Source organism: Rosa chinensis, chromosome 1 (genome assembly GCF_002994745.2).
Source record: "Rosa chinensis cultivar Old Blush chromosome 1, RchiOBHm-V2, whole genome shotgun sequence".
Lineage (NCBI taxonomy): Eukaryota > Viridiplantae > Streptophyta > Magnoliopsida > Rosales > Rosaceae > Rosa > Rosa chinensis.
In genome coordinates this window covers 27,987,237-28,003,628 of record NC_037088.1, presented here as the reverse complement: position 1 = coordinate 28,003,628, position 16,392 = coordinate 27,987,237, and the positions used below count along the sequence as shown (strand labels likewise).

Below are 16,392 nucleotides of genomic sequence, written 5' to 3'. Positions count from 1 at the left end.
TTGATTTTGTTAGAATTCGACATACTTTTCGCGAAACAAATAGTGTAGCTTATAAGTCAGCTCACTTTGCTAGCTTAGATCATTCTATTAATCTGTCTTTAGATAAGGCTGTTGCTTTTATATAGGATGTTCTTTATGAGAATAATTATAATGGTTCTATTTTGCATGATGTCTTCTAGAGAAAAAGTAAAGACTAAAAATACAGTTTAATGAATTTAACAATTCCACTATATATACCTACGTACGTGAAGCTTATGTGGCAATGATTATGGGCATATTTATCATCTTTTGTGGTCTTGCTCTTTTGTAAGAGAAGTTTGGAAATATTATCCAAATTCTACTTCTTTTTATAAGACGAGTAACCTTATTTAGTGGCTAAAAAACATTCCATCATCTAACTCTACTGACTCTTCTATTATAGAAAATTTCCTTCTAATTTTACAAATTTGGGAGTCGAAAAACAACGGGCTCTTTAGGTAGTTTTTTTCTCTCTCTCTTGAAATAAGAGCAGATGCGGTTGTCCTCAGGTCTTAATTAATGAAACTATTGAATACAATGGAGGGGACTTAAAGCCTAAATCCTAAATTACAATAAGCAACGAGAGAATATCTCGAATAATAACAAGAGCCTCCTAAATTACAATAAGTAACGAGAGAACATCTCGAATAATAACAGAAGCCTCCACTAATCCTATGTATTTAAACATGCATCAAATAGCAAGGGTTGTCATATAGGTAGATTAGTCATCTATATTATGTTGTTGTTGAATTTGCCTATTGCACTCACAACCCTAAAGTTATTATAAAGAAAGTCTTCTCGTCCTTAATAACTTGTTTTGAGACGATTTATGTATTTGCAAAGTTCATTTAGAGGGTTAGGTAATTTTGGTATAAGGAGTTAATTCTCTAATTTCAATAATAAAATGGATACGTTTTGAAAGTGTTGTGTCTCAATTGAATGAAGTAGAGGTTTACGTCGCAATATCTACGCCATTCAAATAGAATCTACTCTGTCAGCCAAAATAGGTGTGAAAAAACCTAATAATCCCTAAATCATATGTTAATTTTAATATTAAAGGAGTAATTTTTTTTTTTTTTGAAGTAGAAGTTGAATTCATTAGATCAACAGTAAAATGGCTGAAGTCTACCAAAACTTACATAAGAAATCCGGCAAGAAAATCCGGAGTAACCTACCTAAGCTAAAACAAACCTTTAAAGATCACTGGGACGCTTACATTTAAGCGAGTCTATACAAGAATGAAAAAACCTCACCTCCTACGGAAAAAAAAAAAAAAAATCATTCAACTAGCCCTCACTTGCCAATCACGCAATTGTGGTACAAACAAGAGACTAGAAACGTCATAGAAGACTCATAGAAGTTAATCCAAGAAATTTTTAGTAGGAAGAGAAAAAGGATGGAAAAAATTGAGAAAGAGAAAAAAAATAAAAAAGGAAGAAACGAACAAATTGGGGGGAAAGAAAATGCTAAAACAACAAAGAAGACATGCATTAATTGTTGTCAATAAGATTCAAACTAAGGGCATTAGAAAAACAACTAGTCACTTTATCAACTGAACCAAACATGGCTATGTGTAATTTTAGCACTCATAATCAATAAAATAATGATAGAATTTTGGACCCAGTCACCTACATAGATACGGCCCTCTGCCTACCTATCCATTATTTGCAGAGAGTGAGTCATTATCTACAGATAACTATCCACTATCATATAACTTCATAATGTTTTTTTTTAAATAATTTTTACTATTCTAAAAAAAATAACCCTGTCAAAACAAAAACAAAAAATAATTGGAGAGGTCTAAATTAAAATAATAAAAGTCCATAAATAACATTTCTCCTTTTGTAAGGTACCTGTGGCTTGTCCCTTCGGGGACATCCGATAAAATTGGAAGGTACCTGTGGCTTCATGAATATTGGAAAATGATACATTTGGTTGCTGTCTACGTGATCTACTGGTCGAGGTAGACCGTAGACCCATATCAACACAACCCAAAAAACAGCTACACCACATGCCTCAAGTCGTTTTTGACTTCAACAGCCCCACGCTGATTAATAAATCATCACTTGCAATTTATTTACTTTCCTCTTTTTATTTGCTTATATTAAGAAGTGTATTAGTATGACTACGTAAAGTCTTGAGTACTTACCAAGATTCCAAGTAGTCGTCTTCTCTCTTAATTGTTTTCTAATCTATGAACGATGGATTAGCACACTGCACACTTAACTTTTCATCGTAACTTCTTTATTAATTTTTATGACAATAACTTTTATTCTCAATTTTCAAAAAGAATAAAATACTCCAATTTATAAGATTTATGTGTGCTTTTTGTGTTACTCTAAGTTTATAAGATTCTTAACTATAAGATTTAGTTATTTTCATAACAGGTTTTAACGAGTTTTAACTGTTAACACAAAATTTAATGGTTCAATTTTGATTTTAGTATTCTCTACATGTTACCTTAACGGTTTGTTATCGTGTTCAATAATGAATATACAAAACAAATTTAATACGACATGATACACTGTTTTACCATATCTTAAAACAAGAAGTGTATTGACGTTGACTATGCATTATTTGCCAAGATTCCAAGTGGCGGTCAGTCTTCTCTCTTAATTGTTTCCTAAGCCATGGATCCAGCACATGCACCTCAATAGTAATGGAGACCAAATCAGTCCTAGTCTCTAACTCTAGGTTGACGTACTGAAAGCGAATGCATGGATTCATGGTACATATATATTTCTAATTGTTTCCACGTAGAAAAGTCTCCTTGATCCATAAGTCCTGATCTAGGGTTCCTTCATTTATTATCATTTATCAATAGTATACATCTACTAGGCAAAGATGATACATAGTCTATCACTTTAAAAACCGACGAGCTAGCTAGCAAAAAGCTATAGTTCATCAAGCAGGAATGTTAGTACCTGGGGGTGCAGGCTAGGTTAGTCGGATTAAGTCGACGTAAGCTCGAAGAAAATGAAGATGGCAATTAGAGTTGGAGTTGGTGTTTGGAAAACCATCATGAACCTCAACTTGGCGATGATACTAGTTCACTGCAGTTTTGGATCAGTCAAAGTTCAAGCTCTTTCGACTCGTCTTCCTGATACTGAAGGTACGTACACATCCTTACTCTTGGTCTGAGATAATTCCTATGTAATTATCTCTATACATCAAGTGTGTGTGAGCTCGCTTACGGTGTATGTGAAGTCGCTTAGCCATAACTACCACCAGCAAAGCGAGCTTCCGCACCTATATGCATAGATTCGAAAGAGTCTTTTTATTTGAAGAGTTTGAATCTCCTTTCCACCTTTTGATCTTCTTTCTAAAAGGAAAAATTATGCCACCACACAAAGTCTCTTTAGAACTGGTCTGGTAGGTTTTTTTATTTTTTATTTTTTATTTTTTATTCAAGTAGAAACAGAATTTTATTTTCATATTTGAATCTGTGGTCTCCAAGATGTTAGCTATTCCAATAGCTCACAGCTCACCAATAACTAGTTGGATATGTTGTAAAACATGCAGAAAGATAAAAGTTGTATAGATGAATATACTCTCCTTTTTTATCTAAAGAAAAAATATAGGTGGTGGCATTGGTTTACCCAAAAATTATAACCAGTCACCCGGGTGATAGGCGGGAATAACAACTTGGTGATAACAGCATCCTGAAGCTTTCCAACAACTGATTTTGAATTTCGAAGGCACTTGCCCACCGAAATAGACGGTCATCTCGAAAATGAAAATATTATATTCAATAAAGAAAAATGCAAATTTGAAGGGTTTTGATTTGTGTTTGCAGTGCAAGCCCTCCGAGAAATTGCTAAACAGATAGGGAAAAAAGACTGGGACTTCAAAGTAGACCCGTGCCTGAATGACACAACCCACACAAGCTGGGCTACTCCAAAGACTGCTGACAGGCCTCTATTCAATAACACTCTCATCTGCAACTGCTCCTTCCCTGATGGCTCATGCCACGTCACCAACATGTATGTGCATGTGAAGCTTTTACACACACACACACATATATGGCCCTTCTAGTAAGGGATTTATTTTTTTAGCCATGTTAAGAGATTGCTTATTAGACTAATTTTTCTATCACATAAAAATATCTCGACCATTAAATTTTTAGGTCTCTATGAGTAGATCAATTTTGCAAATTTTCAGCTAAATTTATCATTTTTTGGATACCAAACTAGATTGAATTAATAGATTAACAAACTAAATCTATCCAACCTGAACCATTCATGTTTATAATTGTAAATCGCAATTTTGAATGCCTTAACGATTATCAATGTGGCTGAAATTTTGCAGAATTAATTTACTCTATGGACCTAAAAAATAAACAGTCGAGATGTTCGTATGTATTCGAAAAGTTAGTCTAATAAGCTCTTCCTTAAAATTGCCAAAAAAAATGAATTCTTATATATATGTATATGTATACATATATATACATATATATATATATAGAGAGAGAGAGAGAGAGAGAGAGAGAGAGAGAGAGAGAGAGAGAGAGAGAGAGAGAGAGAGAGAGAGAGGACCTCTTTAAACTTGAAATATGATGATTTTTTGAGGTATTTCGATCCAAGTTCTCTTTATTATATAAAAGTTGGATGTAGTCCGCACATTTTTTCTTATTAAATTGCAGTCCATTTACTTTTTTAGGTAAATAATTCAAATTCACTAATTGAGTCACAATTTTAACTCAATTCTAAATTTTAAATTTCAAAATCTACAATTCATCTATGAATAATTCTCAAATGTATAGGACTAAAGTGCATCCCTATGAAATCAATATACCTAAAATGTAGGTCTAGAAATATTGAATACTTATATACCTACATTATAGGATCCAGGTCCTGGGTTCGAGTCACCATGAGGGTAGAAGTGAAATCATTTTATCCTCTTTAATAATATTAATAAATAAATAAATAATATATATAGATATATATATATACACACACACACATACCTACATTATATGATGAAAAATATTAGAACAAAAATTCAAACATAAAATATATACTTATGTATTAATTATAGGTAATTAAAGATGTATAGTATAGATCTACCTATATATACGAAGGAACAAAAATTCAAACATAAAAATATCAACTACTTATATACCTACACTATAGGTACTTAAAGATGTATAGTAGAGATTAAAAGGTATAAATATGTACATACAAAAACCTTACCTAATTAAAAGATAAAAATTATGAAAGAGAACGTGGGAGATAATAAGAGAACCTTAACTATAGATATTAAAATGTCTAATAAAATCATAGGACAAAGGTTGATTAACTCCATAATTGATTTTATATCAAAGGTAAGCAAAAATTTCATACCAAATCTATAATAAAGGTAGTTGCGAATTAAAGAAATCATGTTACTAAGACATAAAAATGAACTAAGAAGGGAGAAGCCGCACAAAAAATATAGGTATGAGAGGAAGAGAAAGAAACAAAAAAAAAATGAGAAGTATGTGTTGGAAAGAAGATTGTAATGGAAGATGTCGGTGACCTGTGACCTATTAGTAAGTTATAATTTCATCATTGTAAAGGTTATAGGTTCAATTCTCACCGACATATGTAAAGGTGGGGTGGGTTAAGGTTTTTTTTATTTTTTTAAAAGATAGTCATGGAAGAGAGAAAAAAAGAGATGATTAGGTAGGAAAAAAAAATGAAAAGTTGGGATTTTTAAGTACTTTTTTTTTTTAAGGTAATGAATATATTCATAGCAAACACAGGCTAGAATGGCCCAATACATAATTCCCATAGGTGCCATTACACTTGAAACAATTCCGCTCCTTTTGCAGGAACCTAGCAGAATAACATAATTCTAAACTACAAATAGTAGCAGGCAAAGGTCCTGGTGCCAATAAGCTCAATTGCGGTACACCAAAAAACCTTGCATCTAGATGTGTAGAATCACTGATCATTCTGTAGGCAAAGTACCAAAGCTATGATCCCTAAAAACATAGGGAATTATTGAAAGTAAACAAAGCTACTAACATAGAGTTGGGCCAAAGTCAAAACAACCTAGCCCACAATAGCAATCCAGTAGTCCCAAGAAAAGAACCCAACTCAGGCCTAAACAAAGGGTGGCTTTACCCAAGCCCAGCCCATCTTCAGCCTCAAATGTTCAACCACCAGAACCCGAAGCATGATGTCGCCGCTCCAAAAAACCGACGCCAGCCCTCGTCGTTGCTACCGACCTCCAGACCTTGCCGCCTCAACGCCCCTCCTAAACCTCGCTGCCATCAGCGAAATCCGAGCAAGTCATGCTGAAACCGAAACTTGTCCGAAGCAGTCGGATTCATCACGCCACCAGCACCGTCCAGTCCCTCCATCATGTCGCCGATCGTAGAGGTGCCTCGACGACGCTCACCCCGCATTGTACAGTCGCCCACCGAGTCAAAGACATTGTCTGGCGCTTGTCACCAACAACCATCCAATTTGCACCGAAGTCAGAAACTCTTTCCAAGAAGCACCAGTCCTCTAGTCATCAAATTCCCGTCCGGTAGCAGCCACTGGCCGGTGAGGCAAGCCACCGCCACCCATGGGTGCGCCGGACAAGAAGAGAAGTTTGCAAACCCTAGACCAAAACCAGTCCGGGATTTTTAAGTACTTAAACCAATATATAAGGAGTTTATAAAAGTTAATGCACTAATAATTAGGTTTGATTAAAAATAGTAATTTTAGGAAATATTATTCAGAAAATAAATTAAATTTTATTTCATGAAATGTTGTTTGACCTTCTTTAATTGTATTAATTATGAAGGCAGCCTATGATAATTTGTTACAAAAGGGTACAATAGGAATGTAAAAGTACGCAATTAATTAATAGGATAAAACTGAAAAGGAAAGAAATACTATGTGGCAGATGAGTCATATGACCGCAATTTTATTCGTGTGGATTGCATCCAATATAGAGAATGAATTCTGGATTTAAATCAAATTAACTTTTTTTTTTAAAAGCATGTAGTTTAATAATCTAAACCACTCATTCTCTAGTTACATATACACATATGAATCCTACATCGAATTAGCCAAATCGGAAAACATGTAACCATTTGCTTAGCATGATATTCGTGTGCATGATATTCGTGTTAATTTAATCTAACAAACTACATTTGTTCACACAATTTTAAATGACCAAATGATTATGGATTTAGTTGATTTTTTTAGACACAATTCTTGCATAGGAGTATAGACTAGTGTAACACAGTAAAAATCCTCAAATTTTTAAAGTAAGGAGTCCTCTCTAGAATGGTTGTATATATATAGGGTCATTCTAGTAAGGGATTACTTATTAGACCCACTTTTCAATTACATTTTCACATCTCAACGTTTAGTTTTTAGGTCTATATGAATTGATCAACTTTGAAAATTTGCAATCAAATTGATAATCATTAAAACATTCATAATTGCGATTTACAATTATAAACATGAATGATTCAAGTTGGACAGATTCGGTTCGTCCATTGATTTAATCTAGTTCAATCATCAATTTGGCTGAAAATTTACAAAAGTGATCTACATATTAGGACTTAAACACAGAATGGTCTAGATGTCGATATGTGATTGAAAAGTTGGTCTAATGCCTCCCTAGAAAATACCAAAAAATTGATCCTTTAATGGGATGGCCCTCATATATATATATACACACACACATACATATCCTATCCAGAGTGAGGCATCACTCTGAAATTAACGTGTGAGGTTAGAGTTTAGGGTCACTTTTTAGTCTCATATCCACATCTCTACCGTTCAGTTTTTAGATACTAATGTATAGATCATCTCTACAAAATTTCAGCCAAATTAATGGTCGTTAAGGCATTGATAACTGCCTTAAAGCTAGTACGGTTCAGGGTGGACAGATTCAGTTCGTTCATTGGTTTAAGTGAGCTAGATACCTTAAAGATCATCAAATTGGCTGAAAATTTGCAGAGATGATCTATATATTAGTACTTAAAAACTGAACGGTCGATCATCTCTACAAAATTTTAGCCAAATTGATGATATTTAAGGTATCTAACTCTTTTAGACCAATGGACGAACTGAATATGTTCAACCTGAACCATACTAGCTTTAATGCAATTATCAATGCCTTAACGACCATCAATTTGGCTGAAATTTTGCAGAGATGATCTATATGTTAGTACCTAAAAACTGAACGGTTGAGATATGGATATGCAACTAAAAAGTGACCTTAAACCCTAACCTCACTCTGAAATTTCAAAGTGAGGCCTCGCTCTATATTTATATATATATATATATATATATATATATATATATAACCTCACTCTGAAATTTCAAAGCGAGACCTCACTCTATATTTATATATATATATATATATATATATATATATATATAAAATATCTTGCTGGGTTTGTATTGCATTATCTTGGGAGTCTGTTTTTCTTGCAAAGCAAGTGTATGAGCAAATGTCTAGGTGGGTATTTCTTTTGTTTTTCTTTCGTTTGCAATTTAGGAGAATCTCTTCATTTATGAGAATGACATGCAAGAGCTCTGACATTTTTCCGAATACAGTATTCTTACAGGGCAAGATCTTGCTGGTGTGCTTCCACCATCTATTGCAAAGTTACCCTACCTTACAAAAATGTAAGGATTTTGTAATGTACCAAGATGCTAATTTTTAATTTTTCTCAAATGCTAATGTTATTACTAATATCTTTTCCCTTCTTTACAGCAATTTCCCAAGGAACTTCCTCAGTGGCAATATACCGAGTGAATGGGCTTCTACAAAGTTGGAATTTATGTAAATTGACTTCTTAATCCATATTCAACTTTAGCTAAAAGTGACCTATAATGATTTAACCAAGACAATGAGTAAACTGCGCGCAGGTCCCTCAGTGTGAACAACTTATCCGGACCAATCCCTGCCTTCCTAGGAAACATTATCACTCTAAGATACTTGTATGCTCTGCCATTATCTCTCTATATTACTTTTTTGTGTTTGTCAAATCCAGTTTAATTTTCATTCGGTTTGGCCTGCTTTGATGAAAAGGACAATATGTATTCAGGAGTTTAGAGACAAACATGTTTACTGGAACTGTTCCTCCTGAACTTGGGAAGTTGGTTAACTTACAAAATCTGTAAGCTCCTTCTTTTCTTCCAAACCCAGTTTGTTTTCACCAATTATTGGTTTTAAAAAAATATATTAAATAGCTTGAAAAAGTAATTAACTGATGAGTTGGCACTGGTATCGATCTACAGCATTATTAGTGCAAACAATCTCACAGGAGTGTTACCAGTGGATCTCACTAATCTTACCAAATTAACAGAATTGTAAGTGATACTTCACATAATGAATCGCAATTTTACTGTTACGATATGTTCAGCTGTCATGGTATGAATTTTCCCTTTATACAGGAGGATTAGCAGTAACAACTTCACTGGAAGAATTCCAGACTTTTTCCGAAGTTGGAGTCAACTTATAAAATTGTAAGTGCCTTTTGCTATTATAATATAATTCATAAATTATAGAATTGGTGTAATCTCTATCCATATTGCATTCTGTATTTGACAGGGAGATCCAAGCTAGTGGTCTACAAGGCCCCATTCCGTCTAGCCTTTCTGTTTTGAGTAATTTAACAGAACTGTGAGTTCCGCTTCCAGCTCTTCATTGCATTAACAGTATAATAGTGAAAACCATAATCTGCATTTTACAATTTACTATACCTTCGTATCAAAGGGATTATTTTTGCTTGACAATTATATATGATGCAATTGATGCAGAAGGATCAGCGACTTAAACGAAGGGGGTTCAGTATTTCCAAACTTGACTAACATGAAAAGCATGAAAAGATTGTAAGTCTTGAAATGTTGCAATCTTTTTCATCATAGATTTAGACTAATTAATCCATGTTTATCCCCAACTATGCTTATATTGAGTTATGCTGCAGAATGATGAGGAGCTGTAGCTTATCGGGACCTATTTCTGATTTAACAGCAATGACAAGATTGAATATATTGTAATTTACTGCTATTCTTTTATCTTTTTTATTCTACTACTCATTCAAGTACATAAAGCACACTCAATTAATACTTTATCGATAGCAGTTAATCAACTAGGTTCATCTTCTCATTCAAGCTTCCATATAGTAAGCTTCCGATTTTTATGACATCCTCTAGTTAATTTTTCACAGAGATCTCAGCTTCAACAAATTGGAAGGAAGTTTTCCGGATCTTGAAGCTATAGCTCTGGATCCGAACAATTTGCAGTACTTGTACGAAATTTGAATTTCATATATGTCATGACTAGCATACATCATGATGCAGGGGGCCTCCCCTTCATATACTATCTTCATATATAGTTATATACATAAGCATACATTTATCCCATATAACCAACCTTTTGTAGTTGAGTAATAATTACTTCAACAGAATGTGACTGTGATTTCTTTCGGAATAGGTATCTGACAAGCAACCTTCTCAATGGCCCTATTCCAGATTGGATTAAAAGCAAAGATAACCGCTAGTATGTCTTCTATCCTACATCAAATTTTCTTTTGTTTTTAGTTTTCTTCTTAATTGTTTCGTTAAGGTGTCGAGCAGACAATTCTATTTTTTGTTAAGGAATCAAACTCTTGATCTATCATAATCCTAATCAAATTTCCAACCCATCCCCACCACTAGCTAGGGCTGACCAACCCGAAGGGCAGCAGACAATTCTATTAGTATTAACAATATTGTTTACTTAATAGAATATTTTAGTTTTTTTTCTTTTTCAAATGAACTTTTTGAAGCATTTAAATCATCAATGACTAGGATTCTCTGTCATTAAATGAACGTTTATCAATATTCTAACACGTACTTTACAGTGGATTTATACTCGCTTACAATTGTATCATATTTGTGTGCAGCCAGATAGATGTTTCTTACAATAATTTTTCCAAGGACTCTCAGCCAACTACATGTAGCGCATACCAGTAAGAATTGTTTTATGTGTAGTTGGCACACTGAGCACAGTATGGTCTTCATTAACCTCTAATATAATTTTTCCTTTTCAACTGATTCGACATGTATCAGGAACGTTTTCAAAAGCTCTTCTGCACTAAACAACTCGTAAGCTTCATACTTACTAGTCTTCGAAGATGAAGCCATTGTTTTTTCTTTTCTTTTTACTTTATGGACTTATTACATAAGCTGATTATTATATTTCACAAATCTAGATTATCTGGACCGTGCCTGGAGAAATATCCATGTACAAAAGGTAACAATACATATCTTAGAATTAAAATCTGATTGAATAGATTGGAATCAGATACGTAGCTTTTTATTTGTTCGACTTTGTAAAGATTTTGTTCAAAGAACTCAGTTGTTAACTTAAGTTTTCATATGACTTCATAGTAAATGGTATCTGATACTATATTGATAACATTTATCTACTCAAATATTTTCTCTTATCTGACTTTTTATTTATATGCTGTTACTGAACAGTTCAGTACTCATTGCATATAAATTGTGGTGGAGGAGCGACCACCATTGGAGGAGTCAAATTTGAAGATGATACAGATCTTGGCGGTGGAGCAAAATTTGTTCCAGTGAGACCTAACTGGGGAACCAGTAGCACTGGATTTTTCTGGGATACTAATGTCACCTCTACAGACTACATAGCAAATAATGCATCGATACTTGGAATGGAAAACTCTCAGTTGTACACTCATGTGCGCCTCAGTCCTCTTTCTCTCACATATTATGCAAACTGTTTAGCAGATGGAAATTATACTGTCAAACTTCACTTTGCGGAGATAATAATCCGAGGCAATAGATCGTTTTTCAGTGTTGGAAGACGGATATTTGATGTTTATATCCAGGTATTGAATCACACTGTTAATGAAATCTTAATGATCACAGAATGTTTCTCATTAATGCAATTGTTACAGGAGAAACTTGTATGGAAGGATTTTGACATCGTAAAGGAAGCACCAGGGGTTGATAAGGTAGTCATTAAAGTAACAAATGCAGTTCAAGTTACAAACAAAACTCTAGAGATTCGGTTTCATTGGTCTGGGAAAGGCACAACAGCATCCCCTAGACGAGGAATCTATGGTCCCCTTATATCAGCCATTTCTATAGAGCCTGGTAATCTTGTGAATGCAAACATACACACTTCTAAGTCTCTTTTAAGAACTTTATGATAGGCTTTACAATCCACTTGTTTTGTACATGTTCAGAACAAAAAATTAAAGGAACCAAGGGACAAGTTTATGTTTTCACTGCAATAATTTGGAAAATGTAGATCAAGATAGCTAGTATACTTTAAGAAGTACCCAGATTATCAAAGAACATCTTATTCTTAATTCCAATTATTAATTGCATCTCTTTCCTGTTTAGCTATATTTGATGCATGAAACATTCAAACAGATTATCATTCTTAGTCGTTTATTAAGGGAAAGACCATTCTCGGTTGTTATGCCCTATCTACGGCGGTATATCATAGACCTGTTTTGATGATTCTCTTCTGTTTTTTTAGTCTTTATTTTTTTTTATTGCTCTGTAGAATTCAAGCATTCCAAAACAAAGACGTATATTTTGGTTGGAGTTTCAATTGGAGCTTTGGTTTTGTGCCTGTTATTAATTTTTGGCATCCTTTGGTGGAAAGGCTGTCTGGTGGATAGTCAGACATTAAGGGAAGAAGGTGCTGCAAATCTACTATGCTAATTTCAAGTATCATATTGGCTTTATTCTTTAAAATTCCATGTGAACTAGGAAATACACACTCATACTATGTCAAAAAAAATTTATTAGACTTTTCAAGAAATTACTCATATCCTAACCTGGTTCTTTGGACAGTTCTGAGAGGACTGGATCTGCGGACTGGCTTTTTCACCTTGACGCAAATTAAAGCTGCCACTAATAACTTTGATCCTTTAAGCAAAATTGGAGAAGGTGGTTTTGGTCCCGTATACAAGGTATAATATGACTGTATCGATCCTGTTATCTTTTTCCTTCTACTTTTTGTCTTTTTCATGTCTTCAAATAACTTTCTATGGCCTATTTTTATCAGAATTGAAAACTAATTTACTATGCTTAATGCAGGGTATACTATTGGATGGTACTATAATTGCAGTTAAGCAACTATCTTCAAAATCGAAGCAGGGAAATCATGAATTTGTTAACGAAATAGGCATGATCTCTTGTTTGCAGCATCCAAATCTGGTAAGACTGTATGGATGTTGTATTGAAGCAAACCAGTTATTGTTGGTGTATGAGTATTTGGAGAACAATAGCCTTGCTCGCGCTTTGTACGGTGAGCTCATCATCTCTAGGATAAAAAAAATCCTGAAACCATGCATTCAGAGGTTCTAAAGTGACCCATTTATTAGACATGTATGTTAATTGCAGGTCCAGATGATGATCCTTTAAACTTGGCTTGGCCTACAAGGCAGAAAATATGCCTAGGCATAGCAAAAGGTCTGACTTATCTGCATGAGGAATCGGCAGTGAAGGTTGTACATAGAGACATCAAAACTACGAATGTGTTACTGGACCAAGACCTCAATGCCAAGATCTCAGACTTTGGTTTGGCCAAGCTTGATGAAGAGGAGAAAACTCACATTAGCACCAAGGTTGCTGGAACTATGTAAGCTTCTGTCATATATATATATATATATATTGCTTCCCTGAGGCTAATTTTGTTTACGCATTTTTCCACCCAGCTTTTTGTCTTCAAAATCTTAATTATGATGCAAACAAGAAACTACTCTTTTTCCGAGCACAATATTGAAGTTGTCAATTAGTTATAGTAATTAAGTTAATTATTAATTCAGATTGACAGCATAAATGCATGCTGAAATGCCAACAAAATATGTGATTTAATTTTACATGTAATGTCTTACTTATATAGTGTTGATACTTGTCTTTTCTATATTTATGAAAAAATTCTTTGTGTTAGAGTGACTAATATTAGTCGGTGAAAACAACATTTAATTGTTTTGCAGAGGCTATATGGCACCGGAATATGCTCTATGGGGTTGTTTGACCTTTAAAGCAGATGTCTATAGTTTTGGAATTGTTGCGTTAGAAATTGTTGCAGGAAAGAACATGAAATATCGACCCAGTGAGAACATTCAATGTCTTATGGATTGGGTAAGATAAATAATGTTCATTCAAAAATTCTTTCATTATATATATATATAATATTTATCCAGAGCGAGGCCTCGCTCTGAAATTAAAGTGCGAGGTCAGAGTTTAGGTTCACTTTTCGGTCTCACATCCACATCTCGACCGTTCAGTTTTTAGGTACTAATGTATAGATCATCTCTGCAAAATTTCAGCCAAATTGATGATCTTTAAGGTATCTAACTCGCTTAAACCAATGGACGAACTGAATCTGTCCAACCTGAACCGTACTAGTTTTAAGACAGTTTTCAATGCCTTAACTACCATCAATTTGGCTGAAATTTCGTAGAGATGATCTATACATTAGTACCTAAAAACTGAATGGTTGAGATGTAAATATGCGATCGAAAAGTAACCCTAAACTCTAAAAGCGCACTTTAATTTCAAAGTAAGGCCTCGCTTTGGATAGCATCTAATATGTGTGTGTGTGTGTGTGTGTAACTAGTCTGTGATCATCCACTCATTTTCTCTGCTTATGTTTAGGCCCTTGTTTTGCAACAAAAAGGGAACTTACTGGAGCTAGTGGATCCGAGGTTGGGGTCTGATTTCAGTAAGAAAGAGGCGATTAGAATGATCAAAGTAGCTCTACTGTGCGCCAATCCAGCAGCTACTCTTAGGCCTATCATGTCTGAAGTAGTGAGTATGCTTGAAGGGCGGACCGCCGTGGAAGAAGTGATTCTGGATCCAAGTATCCATGGTGATGAAATTACGAGGTTAAGAGCATTTGAAGAGCAGTTTGATCAAAGTACTGCACAAGGGAGCTCCGCAAGTGGAAGTCATAGCCTCGTTCGTTCATCAGATGCACCATGGACGGGTTCTTCTGTTGCTACTACGTCTTCAGATCTCTATAAAGTTTATTCTAGTTAAGTTGAAGATTAATTATCAAACACACCATGTCACATATTGTTTTTCGTATTAGAACATTTCTCCTATAATAATAAACCCCCTCTTCTCTCCAACATAGCATATCGTATGGGACTGCCCACATGTGTTGCCATGGAGGCATGGACAATGTTGTCTGTCTCCATACTTGACCAAAAAAATACTCGATCTTTTACAGAGGGCGTCAAGGCTGACCGTGCTTCCATTCCTATCAATAGTCGACTCCATTTTCTCAGTTTCTCTCGAAAAGTCCAAACCTTTCCATAGATTGATTAGATATTTAGAGCCCAAGAACTTTTATTCCAAAGTTCAAAGTTGAATTGTCTTCCTTATTCTAAGAGTAATTCTAGGTGAACAATCTTTTTAAGTACCACCAGCGTCTCACCTTACATGGCAGTTTATGTGATTCTAATACTTCTACAATAACAAAGTGTGAAAGCCTAGCTTCCCCCTTCATTTTTTTTTTTTTTTTGGAAAGGATAAGAAGTTTTATTAACTAGATACGATTATGACCATACATGAGGGCATCCAATATAATCTCTGGAGCATTAGCAAACCATTTGAGGTGAATGTTCGAATCACAACTATGACTAGCTAAGCGATGTGCAAACCATGTTTTCTTGCCTAGAAGCAAAGCAAATTGTAACTTCCCCTCTCTGATATCCGATATCAAAGCTCCCAAATCAGACAAGTCTTCAGCCAAAGAGTTAATGGCCTGGACAGCAACTAAACAATCACTTTCTGCCACAGCCTTTGTGATATTCATAGTTAGCAGAAACTCCAACCCATACTTCACAACCAACTATTCAATGTGCAAGAAGAACTGACAAATTCTAACCAGTAGGAAAATGCAGCAATGAAATGGCCTTGAGCATTCCTAATAACTCCACATGTACCCCCATACTGAATCGAAGGAAGAAAAGCCCTATTAACATTCAGTTTGAGGACATCATCCACGGTACAGTCCACAGTTTCCGACTTATAGGTCTACTTCGATCCGTGGCCTCAGACTCCCAATTTGCCCGGGAATACTCCTCAAACCATGCCAAAGTAGAGGCCACAATTCCAGGCCCTATTTGAGACCGGTCTCTCCACTTCTTGCCATTCCTGTTCTTCCAAATACTCCACAACAAAGCAATTAAGCAACTTATCAAAGCACTCTGATGTCATAGAATTGACTCTTTCCAAGAACCAATCTTTCCAGGATAATGAAGAAGATTGGATAGAAAAAGGAGGAGCTCTTATGATCTCTCTAGTCAAGTTGCACTGACAGAACAGGTGTTCCACAGTTTCCACAAGTAGAACAAACAACACAATGTAAATCACCTGAGTACCCTTCAGTTGA

At 34.7% G+C, this 16,392-nt stretch overlaps 1 protein-coding gene across 1 annotated transcript; it reads left to right on the top strand.

The window, feature by feature from the left end:
- The first annotated feature begins 2,937 nt into the window (after positions 1-2,937).
- On the top strand, positions 2,938-15,032 carry LOC112164278 (probable leucine-rich repeat receptor-like serine/threonine-protein kinase At3g14840). Its single transcript, XM_040505831.1, has 24 exons — positions 2,938-3,130; positions 3,815-4,001; positions 8,568-8,639; positions 8,728-8,796; positions 8,883-8,954; positions 9,062-9,133; positions 9,255-9,326; positions 9,411-9,482; positions 9,568-9,639; positions 9,777-9,848; positions 9,944-10,012; positions 10,187-10,267; positions 10,453-10,518; positions 10,904-10,969; positions 11,070-11,105; positions 11,213-11,253; positions 11,481-11,857; positions 11,927-12,159; positions 12,646-12,653; positions 12,837-12,955; positions 13,083-13,293; positions 13,389-13,626; positions 13,985-14,132; positions 14,649-15,032. The coding sequence occupies exons 1-24, from the start codon at positions 2,995-2,997 to the stop codon at positions 15,030-15,032; spliced, it is 2,973 nt and encodes a 990-aa protein (XP_040361765.1). The 5' UTR covers positions 2,938-2,994.
- Positions 15,033-16,392: the final 1,360 nt, after the last annotated feature.

Excerpts from the sequence above, each read along its gene's own strand:
- LOC112164278 (XM_040505831.1), top strand. The coding sequence starts at position 2,995 with ATGAAGATGGCAATTAGAGTTGGAGTTGGTGTTTGGAAAACCATCATG. Across the intron at positions 10,519-10,903 it reads AAAAGCAAAGATAACCGCTA|CCAGATAGATGTTTCTTACA; the intron begins GTATGTCTTCTA and ends ATTTGTGTGCAG. Across the intron at positions 13,627-13,984 it reads ACCAAGGTTGCTGGAACTAT|AGGCTATATGGCACCGGAAT; the intron begins GTAAGCTTCTGT and ends ATTGTTTTGCAG.